Below are 21,076 nucleotides of genomic sequence, written 5' to 3'. Positions count from 1 at the left end.
CAATGAATATTTTGCATCGACATTCACACATGAGGAGTTATTCAGCGAGGGAAATGCCAGAGGTGTATTCAACTCTGGCAGTAAGCTAGAGAATCTTGTAATAACTGAGAGTAAAATGGAGGAGAAATTGTTGAAGATAAATACAAGAACGGCACCTGGGGTGGATGGGATCTATCCAGTTATATTAAAGGAGGCAGCAAAGGAAGTAAGCAAACCCTTAGCCATAATTATGAGAGCTTCCTTGGACTCAGGGGAAGTACCCATGGACTGGAGATGTGCAGATGTGACCCCAATTCACAAAGGAGGATCAAAGGGCGACACAAGTAATTATAGACCTGTTAGTTTTACTTCTGTTCCTGGAAAATTAATGGAGGCACTGGTTAAAGAAGAACTGCAGGATCATCTAGACAAGACTTCAGTTATAGCCTCAGACACAGCATGGTTTTGTTAAGGGGAAGTCTTGCCTGACCAATTTGATTGGATACTATGATACAGTCACAAAAGAACTGGATGCAGGGAATAACTTTGATATTATATACTTGGATCTTAGAAAGGCTTTTGATACTGTTGCACATGGAAGACTGCTGCACAAATTGGAGCAGTGTGGCACTGGAGGCAAATTGCTGCTATGGATAAAGGGGTGGTTGAGGGGGAGAAGACAGAGAGTGGTAATCAATGGACACTGCTCATCGTGGACTAATGTTATTAGTGGAGTCCCTCAGAGTTCAGTATTGGGTCCATTATTGTTTTCTGTATTTATAAATGATATTGATGATGGTATATCCAGCTTAATGTCCTAGTTTGCAGACGATACGAAGGTTGGCAGGGTTGTCAAGGACACTACTGACACTATACTACTGCAACAGGATCTGGAAAGGTTGAGCAGATGGGCTGAGAGGTGGCAAATGAAGTTTAACGTTGACAAATGTAAAGTACTACATATGGGAAACAGCAATCCCAGAGCAACGTATCAACTCTGTGGTACTACACTGACAGTGGTAGAGAATGAAAGGGACTTGGGGGTGGTTGTGCAGGCAGATATGAAGTTTTCTGAGCAGTGCAGACGGGCTGCAAGAGTAGCTCATGGTGTATTGTCGATGATATATAGGAATTTTTCTAGCAGGGATAAGGAGGTGATTATTCCCTTGTATAAGGCAATGATCAAGCCACACCTAGAATACTGTATACAGGTCTGGAGGCCTCATTTCAAGAAGGATGTAGAGATGCTGGAACAAGTAGAGAGAGGGGCAACAAGATTAATGAATGGAACAAAGGGGTGCTCTTACGAAGAAAGGCTTAAGTTTTGCAAATTACAGTGTCTGGGGACTAGGCACCAGCGAAGTGATCTGATAGAGGTGTATAAAGCCTTGAATGGTTTGAGCATGCTCAATGCTGACGGGATTCTTCCTCTTGCTCATAATAATCACCTGAGAGGACATAAATTCAAATTGAGAAAAGACAGATGTAGGATAGACGTGAGGAAATTTGCCTTTAGCCAGCAGGTGGTTGGTTGGTGGAATAGACTTCCATTCCTTGTCGTGGAAGTTGATAACCTAAATAAGTTTAAGGCTCAGCTGGGCAGGTATTTCGAACGAACAGAGGGGTGAAGTGGTTATTTTTTATTTATTTATTTATTTTTATTTTTTTTTGGCTGATGCTGCATAAGCTTGCTTTCTTGCATCAAATGCCTCTACTAATGCTAATGCTAATGACTGGCTAAAACAATAAATGAATTTATGTGAGCATGCCCCCATGGGAGAGTGCTGACATAAAAGCAAGAAATAAATACACCACTCGCATTTAATAATTAAATTTTAATCTAGATATCAAATAAAACAATGGCAGGACCTTACAACTTTATAAAATAAAACTATTTCTTGGAAATAAAAAAAACAAGCATTTAAAACCTGAGGCAATACTTTAAAAAATAATTTTATGTAAAATTTTGCAAACCTTTCCCTCTCCCAACTCTAATGTTAGTCAACACCCATAGTGTGAAAATCGAATCCCTGTAGACCACTGACTATACCAGTGGACTATAGGGGGTTCACTGAGGAATATCACTGAGATCCTTGAGGGTGCTGCAGACATTCTATCAGATATGCCAAGCTGTGCTTGCTACCTGGGAGTTTAAAATGCTAATGGAACTGATATTCGGGTGACACTCAAGTCAAGTGGAGCTAATTTTGGCAAAGTCTAGTTGGTCTGTGACTGCCAGATCCTCTGCTTGCACCTTCACAATGGTGGGACTGTTAGTAATCCTGGGCATAATCCCCAAGTGCAAGTCCTGAAATACAGTACCTAGCACACTGTGGGTGACCACTCAGGTGCAAACCAACATAAGCAGGAGTTGAGGTGTGGTGTGGGTGCCACACCACACCTCAACTCCTGCTTATACGAAGGAATGCCGCCCTTCTGTGTTACTAGACAATGCTAGGTGGCAGATGACTCTCATCAACCGGTGCAATTCTACCACTTTGCTTATTTTAGGCTTGAAGTGGTGGAACCCATGTTTAGTCTCCAAAGCAAAGCTCTGGTAAACCCTCCCCATCTCTTCCATCATGCAGTATGATTGATGTCTTTTGAGGTTATGACGGACATCATGGCAAGGGCCAATCTTCCTTACATTTTGAGGGTACAGCTCTAAAACAGTGTTCACAGGCTGGCAGATAGTACACTGGACCAAACCCATTGGTAACTCTCTAGGAGGCTCCCAGATCAGCTAGTGCATAATCTCACTGCCTCTACTTTGCCAGATAGTGACTGGAGGGAGTCCGAGAAGTGTGTATGCAGAGGGCATTGTCGAGGCCGCTTTATGTCAAGGAGCTGAGTATATTCTTACCATGTGTATACCATATCCAAAAATTTCATTACTTTATACAGCATGTTCCCCCCCCACCTTTTCTTGCTACTGAATACACCATGAATTGTCAAATTAATAGAGCAAACTTATTTGCAAAAAAGATCTAAACCACCCAAACATTTCCGTGTTCATTTCACAAATATACGGGGTCTCAGATCTAATCTCGATGATGTTCATTTCCAATTACAGTCTACCAAACCCCATGTACTTTTTCTGACAGAATCTCAGTTGATTTAAAAACTGTTCATCTCAGTTGTCCGAATTATTCACTGTATGATTCCTTTTGCTTCAAAGATGGTACCTGTGCATATGTTCATTCTGATATTCCCTGTCAGAGACAGTAATTTGGAATCTCCTGTTTTTGACCTTCTCTGGCTTAAAATCTCTCTACCACATACAGACAGTTCTGCTATAACGCAGTACATGTGTTCCTAAAAATCTCTGCATTATGGTATTTCGCACATTAAAAACAGGGCTTAATGGGAAAAATAGGGATGGGGCAGAGCACTAAAAAAAAAAGTTCAGTCCAGTAAGTAAAACACTAAAAAAAAGTTAGAAACCCAATAAAATTGCTAACACATCTTAAATTTCTAATAAATAAATAAATATTGCAGTAAATATAGCACTTTACCTTGACAAGATATGAAGTTTGCTCGTCTGAAGTGGTCGAAGGAGGGTTATCATTCTTAGGACAAATATTGTTATACCCGATGTGGAAGGGTGTGATTCACTGTCCTGATTTTCTTTCTTCTGTGCTGGTTTAAAATAGCTATCTAGCTTTTGCTGCTTTTCCTGCCCCCTTCTTTCATACAGGAGCTGCCTATATGGTTCCAAATGAGTCCAACTGCCACCAAGCACTATCTTACTACGTTTAGCGTTATAATCATTATCTTCAATCCACTGCAAATGCTTTTCAATTCCACTTAAAGCAGTTAATAACTCTGCTGTTTTAAGTTCTCATGGGGCAGCCTGCTAGACTTCGTCATCATCCTCATTTTGACGAAGTCTAGCAGGCTGCCCCATGACTTGCAACAACTTGTTGCAGCCTTCATTACATAGATCCTCATTTGGAGCTCTAGAAGTTCTTCTATATCTTCATTTTCTACTTCCTTGAAACCAACTTCTTTTGCAAAAGCAACACAACCTGCTTGATTTGTTTTAGTTGCTCTGAAGGTTCAGAGCCTTCAAACTCGTAAATTAAATGAAGGATAAGTTTCCACCACACGCGATTCAAGTAGTCTTTTGTTACATCATTCCAGGCTTCTACAATCATATCAATGGCAACTTTAATGTTAAATCTCTTCCAAAATTCTATAACAGTTTGTGCCTTGTCACCTTCAGTAGCAGCAATTAACATCTTGAATGTTTGCCTTAAATGCTGCTATCACACCCTGGTCAAGGAGCTGTAGTAGAGAGGTTGTGTTCGGAGGTAAAAAGATGAATTTGATATTCGGGGAGAGTTCAGCAACCGTCTGAGGATGGCTTGGTGCATTATCAAGAATTATTACAATTTTAAAATCTAAGTTCTTCTTCTTGCAATAATTCTTGAAAGGGTCATGGTAGGCTTCAACTAAAATATCGGTGAATATCTGCCCAGTCATCCAACCTTTCTTGTTAGACCTATAGTGAATACCAAGGTTGGATTTCACAATTCCTTTTTAAAGCTCGCTGATTGGCAGAGCGATAAACAATTACTGGTTTTAACTTCAAGTCTCCGCTAGAGTTGGCGGCAAACATCATAATTAAACGATCTTTTGCAGCCTTAAATTCTAAGGCATGTGCTTCTGCCTTAGAGATGTAGGTCCTTCAAGGCATATAAGTTTCCAATAGAGACCTGTTTCATCCAGATTGAAAATCTGATCCAATGTGTAGCTGCATTCTTCAATTATTTTCTGAACCACAGGTGGTACAGAAAATAATGCAGATGAGCCTTTGCGGCTTTGCCATACAGCTTAACATTGTGAAAACACTCCACTTAAATTTAAGGTCTTCATTGGGCTTGCTCCCAATTTTTTTTTTTTTTTTGGTTTGGTCTTCAATCCATATGCTTAGCAGCCTTTCCATTTCTTCTATTTCTTTAGGTCTTGTTCTAATTGACTTTGCGGCCCTTGAAGTTGTTCCAGCTACATGCGCAGCTTTTATTTTCATGGCATGGATGGTGCGCAATGTGGTTTCACTTAAGCCTGTTGCTCTTGAGATATCACATGTTCTCTCATTTCTTTGAAAACGTTTAATTATTTCAAGTTTCTCTTCTATACTTAATGCTTTCCTTTTGCACTCACTGCTTGGCTTCTTGGAGCTAGGATGCTTACCCATGTCTGAAATGCTGTATGAATACACTTTTTATAAAGAAAAGTTAACAAATGTGGAAGAACAGTCCAAGACACGGACTTATAGGATAACACACGCAGGTGAACTGAGGTAAGAGAAACATAAGGGGGGGGGGGTGCCTTTAAGGCAGAAACACAATATTATCACCTCATACATTGAGTTAACATGTATGTCAAACTTCAAATGTATGAGAGCTATATTTCCCATTTAGTTGTATTGGTTGGAGACTATATATGCTTATGTACATAGCTTAATTATCACTGTAATAAAAATATGAATTAAGCAATCAATAACGATAAACACGGCACGCACAAAAGAGAAGATTCTGAAAATTTATTTATGTTTTTTATATGATTGAAGAGGAAGGGGAACACATCTCACCATAACGTAAAAACCCACAGAATTCCAGCTATTATTGCAAATGCAGTAAGATCGAGTTTACTACCCATTTATAATTAGACTGTGTTAACAGAAAAGCCCAATGAACCGGGAACTGAAAACTGTTTTTACTGTTTTATGATAGTGACCTCCAGAAATGTGCTCCTCCGCTCACGCCATCCCGTCTCATGAAATTTCTGTTTGAACAAAAAATCTTGTTAATGTGGCAAATGACAACAGTGTCTCCAACCAATACAGTTACAGTAAATATAGCTCTCACACATTTGAGGTTTGACATTTTTTAAGCTTTGTAAACTTGTATGTATTGCTGCACAGGTCGTTACGTTCAGCTTGGTGCCAGGTTTTACATTCACCTGGTGTTACTTGCAGACGAAATTGTGCATGAGCCAAAGCGAAAATCGCATTATAGTTGCATTGTTCCCTAATATACCAATCACCTTTGAGCAAATTCGCATGTGAAAATTCGCGTTATAGCAGAACTGACTGTACTTTCAAATTCATCTGTTGTCGCTATCATTCTCCCAACTCCATTAATCACTTGGGACTCTGACTTCCTCTCTTCGAAACTTGACTTTCTCCAGTCCAACTTTCCTAACAGTGAGGTAATTTTCTTTGGTGATTTTAATGTTCACAACTCCAGCTTGGCTTCCGTTTTCTAGTCATATCGCCCCAGCTGGTCGAGATGCTGAGGCTTTTGCAGTTACTAATGATCACGCACAGATTGTTTATTTACCTACCAGAATACCAGACAATCCTAACCACACACTGCCAACACGCTTGATCTTTTAATCACAAACAACCCTTCTAAGCAGATGGTTGAGGTAAATGATCTTCTAGGCACTTCAAACCATAACTTGGTAATGGTCTCTTTTCCAATGGAGCCTTTCCCTCATGGCCATTCCCAACCTTGTGTTGTTTGGCATTACAAGAATGCAAAATGGGATGATCTGCAAGATTTCTTTTCTTCTTTTCTTTGGTCGGATTACTGTTTCAAAACATCTGATGTCAACATTTTCTCAGATCGTGTAAGTGAAATTATTCTTGTAGGGATGAAATCCTTCATTCCACACTCCACTTTAAAATCTCATCCTTTATGTAAACCTTGGTTTTCCAATAAATGTGCTAAAGCTGTTCAAGAGAAGAATGTTGCATATCGTATTTGGCTTGTTTCCAAATCTTGTCCCATTTTCTGCCTTTTCCAAAGCTCATAACAATTGTAAGTAAAACAGTTATTAATCAGTTCAAACTAGATTTCGAACAGGCTAAGAGTAGAAAACTTGCTTCTTGTCCAAATGGTAGATGAGAATTCTGGTCTTTTGAGAAAACTATTGGCCACAACTTTCGCCCATCTCTGTTCCCACCTAAGTCAAAACCAGATGGTTCTATTTCCACTTCAGCCAAGAATAAATGCTAACATCCTATTTTCCTTACAACTTGTGTTTGTGTATTAATGATCTTAGTAAACCACCTCCCATCATTGCCAGTACACTCCATTCAAAACCTGTGCTCCCGAACTGACTCCAGTTCTGTGTCACCTTTTTTCACTTTCTTATTCTAAAGGTGTTTTTCCTTCTGCTTGGAAATTTGCTCATATCTAGACAGTTCCTAAAAAAGGGTGACAAATCACTTCCATCCAATTATCATCCCATTGCAATTACTTCTACTGTTTATAAAGTAATGGAGAAATCAATTAATCACCAACTCTTAAACTATCTAAAAACCTTCCATCTGATCAACGATTGCTGGTATGGATTCTGTCAGTATTGATTCACTGGTAATATTCTGGCTTATGTTACCCATCTGTGGTCAAATTCAATGGAAAAGTTTGGTGAAACTCAAGCAGTTGCTCTTGACATTTCAAAGGCATTTAATCATGTTTGACAAAAAGGTTTGGCACTGTTTTTTGTAATTTGGTATCCAGTTTTCTCTGTGACTGTTCACTGCACATGATAGTAGAGGGCTCTCTGTCTGCTAACTTCTTCACTATGCTGGTATTCCCCAAAGTTCAGTTCTTTTTCCCACTCTTTTCCTCTTGTACATCAATGACTTTTTCCATTGACCGGAAATCCTATCATCTGCAGATGAAGTCAAGAACAGGAGATGCTTTGGGATAACTTGGTTATCCCAAAATTATCCCAGCAATGCTTTGGGATAACTTGGTTAGGCTTCAATGGTCAGAAAATTGGCAGATATGTTTTAATGCAATAAAATGCAAGATCTTAATACTTGGGAATAGCAAATTCAAAATAACTTATACACTTGTAGTACTTTTTTCTATAATGGGGACAGTATAGACACGTAGCAAGAACAGCTAATAGTGTCCTTATGATGATTTGTCAAACATTTTTTTGTCAGACTCCACACTTGGAATAGTGTGTCCAAATAGGGAAGATAAGTCGAAAAAAGACAGTAAGCTTCTTGAAGGGGTTCAAAAGTACGCAATGTGCCTGGTTAGAATGGTAAAAAGGGCACCCAAATGAAAAAAAACTTTGAATATGTGGGCTACAGAGCTTCAAAACTAGGTAGCTTAACTAGCAAACTAGCTTAACTAGGTAGGTCCCTCTAAGCTACCTTAGAGGGAACCTGACTGAGGGTCTACAAGGCTCTGAGAAGAGACAGCAAAATGAATGAAAGTGAAATGTTCACAAGTATAAATAATACTAGGTCAACAGGATAAATAAAATAAAAATTGTGGGGAAAGAGATTTAAACTGGACTGTGGAACATTTTCTTTCAGTTCAAGAGTTGTTCATTACTGGAATGTTCCCTTAGTCAGTAGTTGAGGCTAACAGCTTGGTGATATTCAAAGTTCAGCTGGATGGGCACCTATAGCAGGCAAGGAGAAAAACACAGACAGTTTTATTTTATTTATTTTGGTTTTGGCTGGTGCAGTAAAAGCCTGGAACTTCCTTACACCATATGGCTAATGCTAACTGTTAAATTATGAGTAATTCAGTTATTTTGTTCTAAATTTTTGAATTATACCTGCATCCAACAATTTTGTAACATAGCAGGGGTCAGAATGGAAAATTTCATGAAATGGAACATTCTTTAATCCTCTTTCTAATAATCAAGTATGTAGGAGCATTACTGATGCAGTAACAAACCAGAACAGTTTGTTTTGGAATTTATTGGGTGCATCGGCAACTATGGCCATAGTGCACCAACCAGAACAGTGTTCCAAATTGCTCTAATATGTTCCATGCCCCATGACACAGGCTATATATTTTTATCTCTGTCACTGAGGTACATATATAAGTTATGCATATAAGTTACAATTACAAAGGTTTTAATCACTAAGTATGTTAAATTTTAATAATAAAAAAATAAAAATAAGCAACAAGCATCTGACAAGCAACTTTTATGAAGAAAGTCATTTTTTTAATTAACTCACAAATTGCAATACTTTTAAAACATCACTTCAGTAAACATCAAATCAAATATGATTCAAATATTACAATGCACAATAGAAAAAACAATTGGATCAATTTGTTCAAAACTGAACAAACTAATTCAATGTTTCATCGAATCAAACTTAAAAAATAAAACAAAAAAAAAACATCCTTTTCCTTCCAAAATATGAACTAAAAAAAAATATATATATATATATGAAATAACTAACCTAAATACTGTATAATGTTTTGTATAAGCATCCATTGCAAAATTTTAAAACCACTGAACGCCATAGTCAAATAAAAGCAATGAGTCCAAAACTAATATTTTAATCACACCTAAAGGGCATGCTGCAATCATTACACCAATAGGCTGAATAGAAAATCAGTGAATGGAAGAATCAGCCTGGTGGAAAAATCACTCATGATGAAAAAACCACCTAGGGCAATTTTTTTTTTGTTTTGGTTGAATGGCAGTTTCAGTTATTTCATGTCATGGATTTTAAAATCAACAGCATAAAGAATGAATGAAAAGCTTTACCAGCTTACATTATTTTTTATCAAATGCTCAAACAACATTGCTAAAATTTGCTAATACTAACTACCAATACATCAACTGAATGTGGATGCTAAAGATAAAATCAGTGAAAACTAAGATTTATTCAAAGTAAATAAGAAATAACAGCATGACACTATTATTCTATTTAATTTCTAAATAATACAACTTGACCTTTGTTGTTAACAATAAAAGATTATCACTGTTATCAACACAAATATTTAACAGCTAGTTAATAAAATTTAAAATAATAAATAAACATTATAAAATTTTAAAGGAAACAAATCTTATGCAATTATTTTATGAAAACAAATTGAGTATCAACACAGTTGACATATTTCTTTGGGGTACTGATACTTTTTGTCCTAACTGAGAACATTTAACCTGAGATTTTTTTATATATAGCGGGTTTAAAAAAAAAATTCAGTATAAAGAACTCAGTTGGGCTAGGTTAAATACTGATTCAGAAGTAGATAAAAAAATTGCAAAACCTGGTACAAGACATAGGTCTCCAACAATTAAAAACTCTTTAATAGGAAATTATGCCAGCAGATAAACTTTTCTAATGGGAGATGAAAGGCATTTTGCATCAGGCAGATAACTTCAATTGTGGAATGACTGCACTCACTGTATGTTACAAAGAATTTATTAATACTGATAATTAACTTCCATTTAAAATTTAGAATACCAGAATCTTGCATTATGATTTTTCTCTTGAAATCTTAACCAAAGCCGAATACAAATACACAAAAAATATTAAAATGGATACACTTACGACACTTATAGGGCAGCTTTACCACAGAATATAAGTGCACTCAGTTTAACCATCCATCACTTGTACCCTAAATTTAAACTCACATGGCATCTGTATGATAGCCCTTTTGTTTTAATTAGAAAAAATTAATTTTTAGCTTTTTTACTGAATTGAACGGCATTCTATTAATTATGGTTTGCAAAACCCAATGAAAAAATATCAAATCAAAATAAACAAGAAAAAAAGAATAATAATAATAAAGTTTTTATCATATTTTTGGAATTTTCAAGGTCCCCTGGATTGAAATACAGATATTTATGTGGCACCCTGACAGATGCATCGTGAATGTCCGTATTTCTGTCAGCTGTTCATGTTTAGCCAGAGAAATCAAAGCTCTACAGCAAGATTAGACACATCTGTTGCTGGTGTCTCACAGACACCACATGGGAATGGGAATGGGAACTGTCTAGAAGATAGATGTTTTGCTTGCCTGGCATCTGTTAAATGCCATATAAAAATTAAATGTCTTGTAATTCATAGTATATCAAAATTAAAACAGAAAATGCTGTATAACTAGTTAGAATATTGATGTGCAAAGGTATGTGAGAGGATTTTTTCATTTATAAATTTAAAAAAAAAAAGAAAAACATAAAAATTTTTAAAAAGTGGCATCTGTCAGATGCCATACTAGCAATAGAAGGTTAATTTCTGTGTCTTGTTTAGCCACACACATGAAGATTTTTGGGAGAAATCATAAGGCTGTTTTTTTCTTTTTAATAAGAAAACATCGAATACAAAAGGTATTAGAACCTGCAATACTTAGATGAAATCTGAGAAGACAAAAGATAATTGTTGATGTCAGACTTGAATTTCCATAGATTGTGATTTTTGGGAGATACATGTGAAGAAAGGTTGTTCTAAAAACAGAAGTAGAAGGAATAAATGAGGGATAAAAAAAATTCATTCAATGAGTTCGGAGATGGACAGTGAATGGATGTTGACTGGTTGTTTTATTCTAAAATTTAAATTTTATCCAAAATTAATAAATTCTGCATTGATAATCATTTCATAAATATAAATTATGTATAACATAATAAACAAAAGCAGGAAAATACAAAATATAAATCTTAGAAAAAAATTAAAAGTAACAATTTCAGATTAAGCCACTAACGTCTGACTTCAAAAATGTAAACGCTAACACGCCTTTTGAAAGATGACCATTTCTTTTGTAAAAGCATAAAAATAGGCATATACAAGATGTGATCAAAAAGTTTGGGGACTTTGTATCTTAAAATTGCAATGTAGCAAGTTATAACACATTCTGTGACTCATCTAGTCATATTAACACAATGATTGCCCATTTATTTGCAATCACTCTGACTTAGCATGCATTAAATATATGGTATTTTGTGTTTCATTCTAAAATGATGGGTGATCTTATTAAGCAGCAAATTTTGCATCAAATTCTGTTCTAAAGTAGGAAAAAAGTAAAGAAACCCAAAAATGTTTAAATTAGCTTTCAGAGAAGATGCTAAGTTCAAAGATACTTCAGTGGTTCACAAAGTTTCAAGAAGGCCACTTGTGCTTCAAAGATGATCATCGCTCTGGCCCTTCAACTTCAAAAATTCAATCATTCATGATCCGATCAGGCAACTTGCAAATAGTTAAACATTAATCTGATCAATGTTTAACTATCTATAAATTTCTAGTGAAAAACATTTCTTGTGAGACATATCAATCTTAACAAAAGCTTTGAGAATGTGACACATTTCAGTCGAGTTTATAATTTGTATTTTCACTGATGACCACAAAGAGCGACAAGTTTCCACATGTCAAGATTTTCATCAACTTACTGCTGCTGCTGATGACCCACACTTTGTTTCTTTTATCATTACTGGTGATGAATCATAGGTGTATGTCTATGACCATGAAACGAAGTCCAGTCCTCTCAGTGGAAGACTCCATCTTCGCCTTGGCCCTAAAAAACAAGATAATCTTAATCAAATGTGAAGATTATGCTTATCACATTTTCTGAATCCCAAGGCATTGTTCATTATGAATTTTTCCTGCATGGTCAAACAGTTCTACAGTGAATGTGCAATACTATTCAGAGAAAACAGCTGAAAAAATGGACTTCGGGGAATTGGTGTTTACAGCATGACAATGTCCCTGCACACTCAGCGCTTTCCATTCAAGAATTTCTTGTGAAGCATTTCATCACTGTGGATCCCATTCACCATACTACCGATTTAACTCCCTGTGATTTCCCTCCCCCAATCTTATAGTCCCCTTGAAAAGTCAGATTTGTAATAAATAAGGAAATATTCTGAATGTAACACAGCAACTGTTAGAAATTCCAAAAGAAAATGCATCGATAAGTTGCAGAAGCACTGGAATCAGTGTATACATCAGACAACTCTGAAGGAGATCTATATGAATAGCCACAAGTTTCATCTCTCAAATGTTAGTTCAGTCTCTGAACTTTTTGATCACACCTCACATATTCAACAAACAAACACTTTCTCACAGACAACAATACAAGGGAGATCTGAAAGGTTCGTGGCTGAGGTATAAAAGGATAGTAGTACAGTGCTAAAAAATTGCTGTACTTAAAATGTATAACACTTCAAATAGTAATCTACAAAGTTTCATGCAGTTTCAATAACATTCTTTAATTACAGGTCCTGAAGTCAACAAAGTTGTATGAATCAGGAAAAATGGACAAAAATCAACAAACAAACAGACTCATCCAATATTTGGGGAAAAAAAGTGTCCATCACTTCAGATGTTGTTGACAGTGTGCATGATCTGGTGATGAGTGACAGTTTGGTACATTGCCAGCATCTTGGGCATCTCATCTGAAGATGTGTACCACACAATAACAGCAAATCAAAAACACACAAGAGATGTCAAGTCAAGTGAATATTTGCATTATTTTCAAGCAGATACAGAAAATTTCCTTTCAAGGTTTGTGAACATGGATGAGATGTGGATCCATCACTTTCAGCCAGAGACAAAGGAGCATTGCAACAGTGGAAACATGCTCTTTTTCCCATCCAAAGAAAGCCAAGTCAGTTCCTTATGCTAGCAAGGTGATGTCATCAGTTTTTTTGAACTGCAGATGGAGTGTTGCTAGTGGATTACATTCAGAAAGACCAGACAGTCATGGGAACGTATTATGCAGATTTTGTAAGGCATTTGTGTGAAAACATCAAAGACAAATGGCGAGGTAAACTCAGCAATCAGTAAACTCAGGAGTCTTGTTTACACCTGCTCACAAGTCTGTCATTCCCATGGCTTCCCTGCATAAGCACAGCTTTGAAATGTTCGGCTATTTTCCATATTCACCAGATCTAGCACCATCAGGCTTTCATCTATTTCTTAATTTGAAAAAATACATGTCTAGCATCCATTTTCCAACTGACAGTGATATTACTGCTACAGTGGATGAATTCCAGAGGCCCAAGAGAAAACTTTATTCACAGCTGGAATCAATGCACCTGCAGTATCAGTAGCAGAAGCATATCGACTCCAAAGGGACTGTTGAAAAGTAATATATTGCTAGACTCCTCAAATAAACCTTTCACACTCAAGCCATGAACTGTTGAACTGTTGCTTGTATCACAGAAGAGAGGAATTATGACAATAAGTGACATGAAAGTAATAAAACAGTTATATTAAAAGCAGTTGGATACTGTACTAAATACATGAGGAGTCATGCCATAAAAGAGTTTATGCTATATTTCCATTTACAAATACAGAGTCATCAAGAAAGTTATAATAGTTATAAATGCCTACACTTGACTTAGTGGACTGGCAATGGTGAGTTCAGTGTCAGTAAACACGTGGGAATATTTTTTACTTGTTAGTGATGCACCTTAACAGGAAAATTCTGTATGAAATTCTGTAAAAATATTTTATAAAACTGGCAGTTTTGTTATAGTACAGAAATTTCAAGTGAATTCAGTTGCAGAAAAGATCCAAAATTTTGAGGTTGGTAAAGAATAAATCTCACAGTTAAGCTCAATCGTTACATGGTGTTAAATGACAATTACTTTGCAATTTTGATTTAGCAATAAAAAAAGTTTGAACAGTCTGGTATTGTGATAGACAATAAGAGGTATATTAACAAAAAGAAGTCTACTGGGATGCGTGAAATACTGCACACTTACAGAAAGCGATTATTCATAGCCCAAGGAAATCTGTGAAATGATTGTCACAAAAGCTGGGTTTAAAACTGCATGCATTTTAAGAATTGTCCAATAAGATTTAAAACTTTCCTTAAACACATGGCATATTGCTCACTAATTAATGGCCGAGTCAATAAACAGAATATGTATGGGGCAGTGCAAACTCCGTTCACTCATGAATCCTCTGAATCCTTAAAAGCCTCTGAACCCTTAAAATACATGGTGTGGTGTGGCATGGCATGGCAGGTATGCAATCACTGGACCAGTCTTCTTGACAAATACAGTTAATGCAGAATGCTACCTGAAAAACTCAGAGGCATTCCTCTGAGTTTTTCAGCCTGCATCACATGTAAATTGACTGTAAACACACTTCTACAGATATGATACACACAAACAGATATGGGCTTTATCTCGGGATCATTAAAATAATAATTACTATTATATTTCAAGGCATGAGAGAGAACACAGAAAAAACATTTCCTAACAAGATGGGAAACGACCACATATAGCAAATGAGGTTCTTCATTTCTCCAAAGAAGCATCTTGATGATAAGGTCATCTCTAACTGATATCTTGGACAACATGGGGTTGGTGGTCTTGGCCACCATACTTGTTGAATCTGAATCCCTTTGGGGATTCCTTATGGACAATATGTATAGGAGTAATCTGCACACCAATGAAGAATTTAAATGTGAAATCACAGCTGCTGTGGAGAGCATTTCTGAAGAAACACTGGCTGTAGTTATTGTAAACTTCAATCAAGTCTGCAAATGGTCCTGCATGTACAGAGATCACATACTGAATATGTTTTTACTTCAATAATAAATCACAATCTATTGCTATTCAATTCCAGTCTTACATGTTTAATGATACCAAACTCACTAATGCCAATGCAATACATAAAGAATATATGCACACAAAGTTGTAGCATTTTTTATGAACATGTACAATTTACAATACTATGCATTTAATTTTCATTAGTTGGTAGAAATGCATAATCCATGTGAAAATAGAAATCATTCTAACAGACTATATAAGATCAAAATGTTTGATATTTTAGATCAATTAAATGTCTTCATTTAATCAAGTAATAATCATCAATTAAATGTCTTCATTTAATTGATCTAAAATATCAATTAAATGTACAAGCTCTTTAAAGTATTTTTATTACATTTATCAACTGGGTATTTAAAAAGAAACTAGAATTTAATTATCACTTCCTGGGAGAATCAATCAGTACCAACTGCATTTTTATAATAAATCATTTTTTCGGAAAAGTGAATATTTTTAATTGCTTACAAATAAAATAAAACAAAATGCAAGGTAAATAAAAAAAAATGAAGCAACTATAAATAATCATCAAATGAACACAGTACAGTATTTCCACAATTTACACATATCAAAAATAAAAATGTTACAATGAAAAGAAAGTACATCTAAAAAATGTACTTTCTTTTCAGAGGAAAGGTATACAGTAAAAAGGAAATTAAGGTGTTTTTTCTGTTGTTTTTTAAATCCGATTATTGTATGAACACTATACCGTCCAGAAAACACTAAAGAGCGGTTCATTTTCCAACTATGATATTTTATAACAGAATAACAAAGCGAATATATTTTATTTAGCAATGAAAAAATAGCAGTTCTTTTGATGATGACATACATGCCACGCCAAACTTAGTGATCTGGCAGTGAATTGCACAATATGAACAAAAGAATAAACAATAGTTACAGCAGTCAATAATAACGCACTTTTTAAATGCTATAACTACAAAATAGTTAAAATAAAACACTGTATTAAATATATCAAGCCACGTTCATTCACTTCACACAGGTGTGAAAGAATATTTTTGGAGCAATTCGGTTTGTTTATAAAAATTGGCACGTAACGTAAATGTAAAATCCTTTGTTTGTTATGTATGGTTGTACAGCAATTTAAAAGTGTCACATTTTATTAAGTGTTGATAAAGTATAAAAAGAACTTATCCCAATGTCGTGGCATCAGCTGAGAACCTATGGGTGGTGGTGTCAGCTGTGCCCAGATGAACTGACGTAAGGTTACAAACAACGCTTCGAAAACACATTTCACCAACAACTTACCAAGAACGAGCTCCCACTGTTCATTGCCCAGTGATCGTTCAGGCACAACCTCCAATTCCAACATCCTCGCACAAAGTCACTAAATTCTGTATTAGAGTAGACAATCATCAACCCCACAATGCATTGAAAACAAAGCTGCAATAAGTCACTAACTAAAGTTACAACTTGGCTAGTTACTCTTTGTTTAAAGTACCTGACGCCATCTTTACACAGGTTAGTCTGTAAGAGGCATGCGCAGTAGACATAAACATACCATCTTCCGTTTGACCTTGACAACGTTTCAGATTTTGTTCCTGGGTCACAGATCTGACAGGAGCACATAACAACAAAGAACTAAACAAAAGGATGTAATAAACTTAAAGAGAACTGCTGTGGTTTGTGCTTACAACTTGAAGACATATATTTTCCAACAACAAAGAAGAAAAAAATACTAATGTAGCTGCTAAAATTTCCGTTGCTAACGTTTTTTTTTTTTTGTCATCAGGCTTAACGTCAGCTGAGAAAAATTGCTCATTTTCAAAAAAAAAAAAAAATCGTCATTTGTTTTTTCCTTTTCTTATCCATCGAAAATGATAACAGAAAAACATTTCGAAAAACCTGTTAGATAATCAGACAGCCCACCTATGCAGTGGTTCGTTATCCTATAGGTAAAAAAGACATCTGCCTGGGGCCCAGAATCAATTTTAAAAACTCATTGCTGTTTTTACTAATATTTTTTTTAAGGAAGAATTAACGCATTTTATACATTTTGCATAAAAATGAAAATTTAAATTCGCCTTCTTAGGAGGACTAGTATCAACTTTTCTTATGTGGGCATAATTTTAAAAATATTTTTGTCAATTCCTGTTTCGAACGCATCAGCAGAACAATCGTTCTCTGTGCTTAAAAGAGTTAAGAATTATATTAGAAATACACTTAGACAAAAAAAAATTAAGTGATTCGGCAATAATTTGTATTTGAAAATGATATTACAAACAGGATTGTTTATAATGAACTGACATGCAATTTCACAGCCCAAAAAGAAAATAAATAAATTATGCCGCACGCGAACTCAACTTCATTATGATACGCCACTGTCACTTATAATTCATGTATCTGTATATAACCAAAGGTGCCCGTTCTTACAAGAAAAACAGTCAATGTGTAGAGTACATACCAAAAAAAACCTACACGTGCTTTGAGTGACCGGGCTTCAATCACGTGACTGTTAAATACGGTGCTGTTTCTTGTATTCTTTCGATCTTGAACTCATCTGACCGGGTGGTCGCCCCGGAGTATAAACAGAAAATTTATTTATTATTTATTTACAACTGTTCTTAGATTTTTGGAAGAGGGAATCGCCGACTGCATAGATCACCTAGGGCACCAGTTTCTAAAAGCTAATATAGGGCCACTTCTGTATATAACATATACACACTTGTGCAAAAAATACATATAAAGTTATAAACAAAGTGACAAACATCAAAAACTAATAAGGTTTATTTACCTATATATTAATCGGTAAAATACATATTAAAAATAGTTTAATTGATCTTAAAACTCCCTAACAGTTTCTTCCCGCAAAGCTAAAAGAATCCCTTAACAAAACAGCTTTGAAAAAAAGAGTCACGATCCCCCCCCCCCCCCAGGGAACTTCGATTGGTGTAGAAGAGGAGAGGAGAGGAGAAGAGTTAGATATACGAAACAATAAATGAAAACACAAAGAAATAAATTATTATAACCAGCCAAGGGATAACTGAACTGTCTCCGATTTTAGTTTTGTACAAAAAGGAATTCCCAGAAGCAGAAGAAGAGTGAAAAACACTTCTTAGTAGACATGATTCAGATATACAGACTGCGGGGGTGTAGCACACATCTGTAGCACTACTATGCTGCTGAGATAAAAGTAAGATATGAGGATAGATAAAAACAGTAAGGTGCCCAAATAATATCGATTTAATATTAACAAATATTTCATCAACAAAGTCATTATTCGGGAGAAATCATAAATATCTATTCTATTTTCTTGTTCTATTTTTGCGCCAAAGAAACTAAGGCCAAAAGGTATCAATATATTCCCTGTACATTGCGTGTATTTTATGGCCGGTTTGTCGGATGAAAGAAACCTAAATTTCCAGGAGGGAGGAAACCGCACACCTTTTGCTCTGGATTGTACGTTTTCTTCATAGTGTGAAAAATCCTAAAATTCCATCCATCTACAGAGGATACGAATTCCCTATCTAAACTGCTTCGTTATTTATTATCTTTAGTGATTGGACTAGCCAATAAATTATATCGTTACAATAATTCTAATCAAGACGTCCATATTGGCAGTGACTTAGAACTACAAAATCCCATGGCAAAATTTTCCCCTCTCGACGAATTTATGGTCAGATGCTGGGTTCTGCATCGCTTAGCCATTTGTCGCCAACGTCACCCAAAAGTCATTGAAAAATTATTAATTTATTCCCAATTTTATAAACGAAACTATTGCCTACTATTTGCTGTGACTACACCTCCAGCTACCTATTATCTCCTTGCTCTACGTAACTTGTGAATGACTCCCCTACCCTTACGCTAATCAGTAGTGGTCATTTAATACTGGCGTTCCGATAGTTATTCATTTCCAATTTGAGAAAATGATTATCTGTATCCATTCAAAATAGAATCGCAATCGAGATTCCAAAATGTATGATTAGTATTGGTTGAAGTGTTACATAACATGATGCGTCACAAACGTAAAAACGACTGTAATAAATACAACAAATCAAGGATGTGCTGCTAAAGGATCTGGTGGTTAGCCCACTTTTCAAAGAAAGGAGTTTATTAGATATGGGTGTATCCCGAAGGGGGTTTACAGGCTTCATCCTCTCCCAAAAAGACTTGATTAAAACGAAAAAAAAAAAAAAATATATATATATATATATAGTGTAATTTTCAAACAGAGGCTCTGATTCTCAATGTCTTCCAAAGAAAACTCCTGGCAGCCCTACTGGCCTAGTGTGTGCGCACGTGAAGAAGTGTGTGTGTGTGTGTGTATTTGTGCGTACCGAATAACATTTGACAAATGACCGGGCGTACCTAAATTCATTTTGATCCGCTTTCTAGCCACTAAAATTATAAACGTCGCCTATTCACAGAGCATGGAGAACCAGCAAAGAGGCCCAGAATCTCTTCACAGTGGATCCGAACTAGTTAATGCACCAGTGAGTTACATTGCGCGCACGTTAGCAAATAGTAATAACTCAATTTATAACAATAAAAGAAAAAAAAAAAAAATGAGCAAAAAGCAATGACTTTTTATGTGCGAACCGAAACTAATTGCACATAAACATTTCGCTTCAGCGCATCTGCCATACTGGCCATTCATTCTTTCAATGAATCCAGTGCTTCAGTTACATACAATACAGTATATGGTATTTGGATAGCATGCGTGATATCTATTAAAAATAAAAAAATTATAATTGCGGATTTCTATTGGACCGGTTTTAATGAAAATAGGGAATGCTCAACAGGTCGTTGTAAAAGAGCCATATGTAAAACATCATGAAAATCCATCCACGGGAGTCATTACACGCGAACGGATCGACAGATATGGTTAGTTAAGACAATAGGCGCTTTAAGCATTGTGCTAAGGCACCTAAAAACGTAACACGTCACACCATACACAGTTGGCTGATTGTTATAGGTTTTTAGGCGCATCAGCAAGTTAGGCTATATTGCGAAGTATATAATATGTCTACAAATTGGGTACGTTCTATGTTCGATTTGAAAGTTGCTGGACGAAAAACCCGAGTTTCCAGAGAAAAACCATGCTACTCTCCCCTGAGCCCAACCAACTCAGTTAGATTGTGAAAGAGGCCCATTAAAGTTCCTCGCGTCACTGAAGGGATTCGAACTCAGGTCTTTTCCACGCGATGTGGGGAGGATGGTGATAACACCAGTTGTGCTACCCACCAGGGCTATCATTCACAAGTCTTGCTATAAAAGTGAGGATATAAATTGGCTATTATTATTATTATAGGTGCAAGGAAGACTGAGGCTTTTGCTGCACCAACCAAAAGAAAAAAAAAAAAAAAAACATTCTGAGTTACCCTGAGAGAGTCAGAAGTAGAAGGGAATCACCAATAAAGAGAAGAACGGGTTGTTTTTTTTTTTTTTTTTTTAGTGGTTGTTTTTTTTTTTTTTTTTTTGGCTGATGCTGAATAAGCTTGCTTTCTTGCATCATATGCCTCTACTAATGCTAATGCTAATGCTAATGCTAACACCTCCCAGCTCAGGACCCTGGGTGTGCCAAGCCCATACTCACCAGATGTGATCCCCTATAAGTAATTAGGAAAGTATGCAGTAATTTGATTGGGAGGTGGCAGATAATAATATAAAAAAAGATTAATGTTGGAAGAACATAACGTGATTGTTCATAATTAATTAATTAAATTCGAATAACATTAATTAAACCATATGATTTAACTGAAATTCACTGTGTAAAAAGTTACATGAAAAGGTAAACTCAGCT

At 35.8% G+C, this 21,076-nt stretch overlaps 1 protein-coding gene across 1 annotated transcript in view; it reads right to left on the bottom strand.

The window, feature by feature from the left end:
* Positions 1–16,779, bottom strand: part of LOC150082595 (phagosome assembly factor 1) — a 156,352-nt gene extending 139,573 nt beyond the window's left edge. The window contains exon 1 of the mRNA XM_090378706.1: positions 16,582–16,779. Coding sequence (XP_090234832.1) covers positions 16,582–16,645 — 64 coding nt within the window. The 5' untranslated portion in view covers positions 16,646–16,779. The remainder of the gene's footprint in view (positions 1–16,581) is intronic.
* Positions 16,780–21,076: the final 4,297 nt, after the last annotated feature.

This window comes from Mastigoproctus giganteus, chromosome 7 (assembly GCF_048544385.1).
Source record: "Mastigoproctus giganteus isolate SK-2022 chromosome 7, ASM4854438v1, whole genome shotgun sequence".
Classification (NCBI taxonomy): Eukaryota; Metazoa; Arthropoda; class Arachnida; order Uropygi; family Thelyphonidae; genus Mastigoproctus; species Mastigoproctus giganteus.
Note: the sequence above shows the minus strand (reverse complement) of the source record. Positions and strands in the feature narration are given on the sequence as shown.